Consider the following 4,466-nt stretch of genomic DNA (forward strand, 5'->3'; position numbering starts at 1 on the left):
GGCAGGACATCTCAAAGCAGGGGCTTACAAATCATAGGTGGATTTAGGGATTCATTAGTTGACCATTGGCTGAAAGAGTTAGGTTTTGTCCAAAAGACCAGGAATCAGCTGAAAGGAATGTTTGAGGTTTTTTTTTATCTATCACATGATGCTAGCTGAAAGGAATGTTTGAGGGTCTTTTATCTATTACATGATGTTATACCAGAATCAGGCTGCGAAGTAAAAAAATGTCATGAAAAACCTGTTTACTGAGATTTTATCATTTGTAGGCATGACTCATCTATCCTCCTTAGGAAGGAATTTTGAGCAAAAGAACAAGATCAGAGTTTAGTCCTCAATACCCTTAGGCTTGTTAATGGGTTACAAAGGATGCCCCCAAGAAGGGAGGGGGGCATGATAAGGCATATCTGACCTTCCTCCTGGCAGGCAATTTAGTTTTAGGATATTCCTTTGGCCACGAGGGGGTCCATTTAGTCAGCCGGTGGGGGGTGAGCCTTAAAATTTTATTTTAGTTCAGAAGAGGAAGAGCATTATTTCCCAACACGTACAGGGCTTAAGTTTAAAAAGCAGATTTGCAGTAAAACACCATCTATTTCAACACCTTTATCTTAAATCCAGAAAAGTGACAGTCAGAGAAGGGTCTCCTCTACAAGATGATGGCTAGCCCACCAGAGCCCAGGTGTCAGGATTCCAAGCCCCACTACCGCGGCGGGACAAAAAGGAGACTTGCTCTCCCGCAGTTTCCCAATCCGCACCACCTCCCCCAGTCGGAGGTGGCAGAGCAGTAGGCGGAAGAAGCGCTCGCCAGGCCCCGCCCCGCCCCGGCCCCGCGTCGACGCGCTCGGCCGCGCATTCCCGCAGAAGTGCTGCGGCCATGGCGACGGCGGCGGGCGGTGCGGCCTACTTCCAGAGGGGCAGTCTGTTGTGGTTCACGGTCATCATCCTCTCCTTTGGCTACTACACAGTAAGGGCGGCCACGGCCCATCGAGGGGAGCGAGTGCTCCATTCAGCGCAGCATCCGCGCGGGCGGGCCGGGAAAGGTCGCGCAAGGCCCGCGCAAACGCAAAGCCAGCTCCCCCGCGTTCGGAGCCGAGGGGGAGGGCTGCTGGCCCCGGAAGGAGACACGGGCGCACCAGGCCCAGCGCTTGAGGCGCTGAGAAACCGGCTAGCCAGGCTTTTCTTGTGTGGGGGCAGGGACAGCTCCCCAAGCGACTCAGTATGTAGGTCTTTCAAGATGGTGGTAGCGAAGTCGGAGGCCGGCAGGGTTGCTGCCGCCTACTTCCGTACAGCCAGACCCTTGCCCGCGCTCGTCACGGTGCTGAGCCTGGGATACTTCGCGGTGAGGTGTGGGGCGGGCGGTGCATCTGTTTGGCCCCGGCAGGCCCTCGTAGGGCGAGGGGCGCTGTGGGAGTGAGGCCTGTGCGCACGCGCGCCGGAAGGTTGCCCAGGTTACTGGTGTAAGCGGAAGTTCGGTGGTCTTTTCCCGTGGTTTCTGCTTGAAAGTGTTCTTGCTCTTGCATGTTGGCCCCTTCTCGGTTACTAACGGCTTAGCCGAGTTAGCCTCTCAAGGAGCAGGAAGTCAGGTTGGCAGACCACCATAGGCCTGCCAAGTCAGGATGGGGCTTCCGAAGCAGGGTGTTTGAGGCAGTTGGAATTGCTTGGAAAACGGGGATAAACTTAAAGGATGTGTAGGATTTCGTTGGTAAGGAGGGATAGAGAGGATATAACTGTTAGGGCATAGGCGTGGAAGCAAGAAGACAGCTCTGCTGAGAGAAAGCGACTTTTGTCTGGCTGAACAAGTTTGTTTAAAGGACAATGGGAAAGACGCGTGAAAAAATAGGTTGGGGGCTAAGTTGGTATGACTTTGAAAGAAGGCAGCACTACGTGGATATTGCCCAAGAGATGGAGAGTTTTCGAAAGTGCATCTCTGTTCTACAATTCTGTGTCTCTGACTAGTAGGGTATAAATGGAGGGAAGCTTTGGGGACTTCAAATTGGGATATTGTGGAGCTGACAGATGCTGCTCCTTCCGTTTCCCCTGATCTAGGAGGATGCAGTGATGTTTTATGCTTTAATTAAATTTCTGGTGGCCGGGCGCGGTGGCTCACGCCTGTAATCCTAGCACTCTGGGAGGCCGAGGCGGGTGGATCGTTCTGAGCTCAGGAGTTCGAGACCAGCCTGAGCAAGAGCGAGACCCCGTCTCTACCAAAAAATGGAAAGAAATTAATTGGACAGCTAAAAATATATGTAGAAAAAATTAGCCGGGCATGGTGGCTCGTGCCTGTGGTCCCAGCTACTCGGGAGGCTGAGACCGTAGGATTGCTTGAGCCCAGGAGTTTGAAGTTGCTGTGAGCTAGGCTGACGCCACGGCACTTGCCCCTGGCAAGAGAGTGAGACTCTGTCTCAAAAAAAAAAAAAAAAAAAAAAAAATTCGGACATGACACAACATCGTGGGAGAGGTAGTACTCACAGAGGTCTGAATGTGGCAATAAATTTTGGAGCTCTTGGCAGTTATTCTCAGAAAAGGCTAAGCTGGCAGAGGTTACAACACAGAAACTGAAAAATTTAATAAGATTACAGAAACCTTATTGATTAAGCAGCTGCTATTAAAATTTCACAAACCTGATCTCACTCACTTTCCATCTCTGTGCAGTGGATCGATCCCAGTTTTAGAGGTACAAAAAGTGAAAGAAGAGAAAGGAATTCTAAATGAAATGGGGATTTGGTCAAGTCATAGTTTATGCAGTAAAGAAGCTGGCCAAGACACATAAACTCTTAAAATTTGCTAATAACTTCCATAAAGTAATGTTTTGGTGGAATTTATTAAAAATAGCACTGAGTCTGATAACCACATAGTTTCCTCTGCATAAATCTCTCAGTAGAGTTGTTTTTAGAAAATAGAAGTCAAGAATGGAGGCCCTGATGACTGTTCAGAGTTTCTTTGGTCTGTAGTTGTTTCTGTAGAATCAGTATTATTTCATAGCCTCTTTCAAAAATAAACATTTTCAGTGACCTAATATTTTCTGCCTCTGGTTCTCTTTCAGTGGGTTGTCTTCTGGCCTCAGAGTATCCCTTACCAGAGCCTCGGGCCCCTGGGCCCCTTCACGCAGTATTTGGTTGACCACCATCACACCCTCCTGCGCAATGGGTAAGGAGAGCTGCAGAAATGGGATGCGGACGCTGCAGCTCTGGCATCACTAGAGACTTGAAAGGCCTGCAGTTCCCCTTAGATATCCAAGAGCAGTACTAGTTCACATCAAGGCACCTTTCTTTTTGAGGTTTCTGTGTTAGATTTCATCAGTAGCAAACTATCACCTTAGACTTAAACCAGACTGACTTTTTTTTTCGCTTCAGGTATTGGCTTGCCTGGCTGATTCACGTGGGAGAGTCCTTGTATGCCATGGTATTGTGCAAGTAAGTCTTCGTAATTGATCTTTGTGGCTTTTCTCTTGGTATCTAGTATAAATTGAGAGTAGCCACATTTAAATAATTCATACACTTGTAGGCTGAGAGCATTCTCAGGGTAGAGCTAAATCCCCATGCCTGGTGCTGAGCCTGGCACAGAGGGAGTACTCAGTAAAAGCCTGGTGAATAAATTCATTTTGTTTGTGTTAGTTAATCAATTATTTAGTTATTTAATTGAGATGACCTTTGTTTTAAAAAATTCTCTGGATAGCCCCAATTCTTAATTGTGGTTTCACAACTGAATCACCTGAGGAGCTCTTTCAGAATACTCATGTCTGGTTTCCAGACCCATCTGTAGGTCTTGCTTCAGATATAGGAATAAATTCTTTCTTAAAGCTCCACATATAATTCTGGGATGCATGCTAGTTAAAAACCCCTACATCAGACCCTATTCAGTAGATGCCAGTGTAGGTTAATACTGTGTGCCAGTACTAGAAAAATATTGACTTTACATTGTACTTTATATAAGCATATGCAGAAAGTATGGTGCAATGAAAAACATGGTTTTAGTGATCCCAAATTGCTTTACAATTAATACTTTTTTCTGGTCCAGGGTAGCTTTCACCCCATTATTTTTCTGTTACTTGTAAAAGTGGAAAATAAGGACAGGTGAGGTGGCTCATGCTTATAATCCCAGCACATTGGGAGGATTGCTTGAAGCCAGGAGTTCAGGACCAGCTTGGGCAACATAGCAAGACCATGTCTCTACTAAAAGGAAAAATTAGCTAGATGTAGTGGCGTGCACCTGTAGTCCCAACTACTCAGGAGGCTGAAGCAGGAGGTTTGCTTGAGCCCAGGAGTTTGAGGCTACAGTGAGCTATGATTGTGCCGGTGTACTCCAGCTTGGGTGACAGAAAGACACCTGTCTCTAAAAATAAAAAAGTTACACGTGTTGTGCTAAAAACTCAGCTTATGAAATTGAAAGTCTCCTATAATCCCCAAAATAGTCACTATTAAGAGTTTAGTGTAGGCCGGGCGTGGTGGCTCATGCCTGTAATCCTA

The 4,466-nt window shown here is 47.1% G+C and overlaps 1 protein-coding gene across 2 annotated transcripts in view; it reads left to right on the top strand.

Annotated features, from left to right (window-relative positions):
• Positions 1 to 828: 828 nt before the first annotated feature.
• The window catches only part of TMEM254 (transmembrane protein 254), an 8,201-nt gene continuing 4,563 nt past the window's right edge, over positions 829 to 4,466 (top strand). Inside the window, exons 1-3 of one of the 2 annotated variants that reach the window (XM_012663360.1) lie at positions 829 to 964; positions 3,044 to 3,147; positions 3,354 to 3,413. In XM_012663360.1, the coding sequence (XP_012518814.1) occupies positions 875 to 964; positions 3,044 to 3,147; positions 3,354 to 3,413 (254 nt within the window). In that variant the 5' untranslated portion in view covers positions 829 to 874. Of the gene's footprint in view, positions 965 to 990; positions 1,340 to 3,043; positions 3,148 to 3,353; positions 3,414 to 4,466 lie in introns of those variants that run through there. The other variant, XM_012663359.1, reaches the window with a different exon arrangement.

Source organism: Propithecus coquereli, unplaced genomic scaffold, assembly GCF_000956105.1.
Source record: "Propithecus coquereli isolate 6110/MARCELLA unplaced genomic scaffold, Pcoq_1.0 Scaffold80, whole genome shotgun sequence".
NCBI classification, from domain to species: Eukaryota; Metazoa; Chordata; class Mammalia; order Primates; family Indriidae; genus Propithecus; species Propithecus coquereli.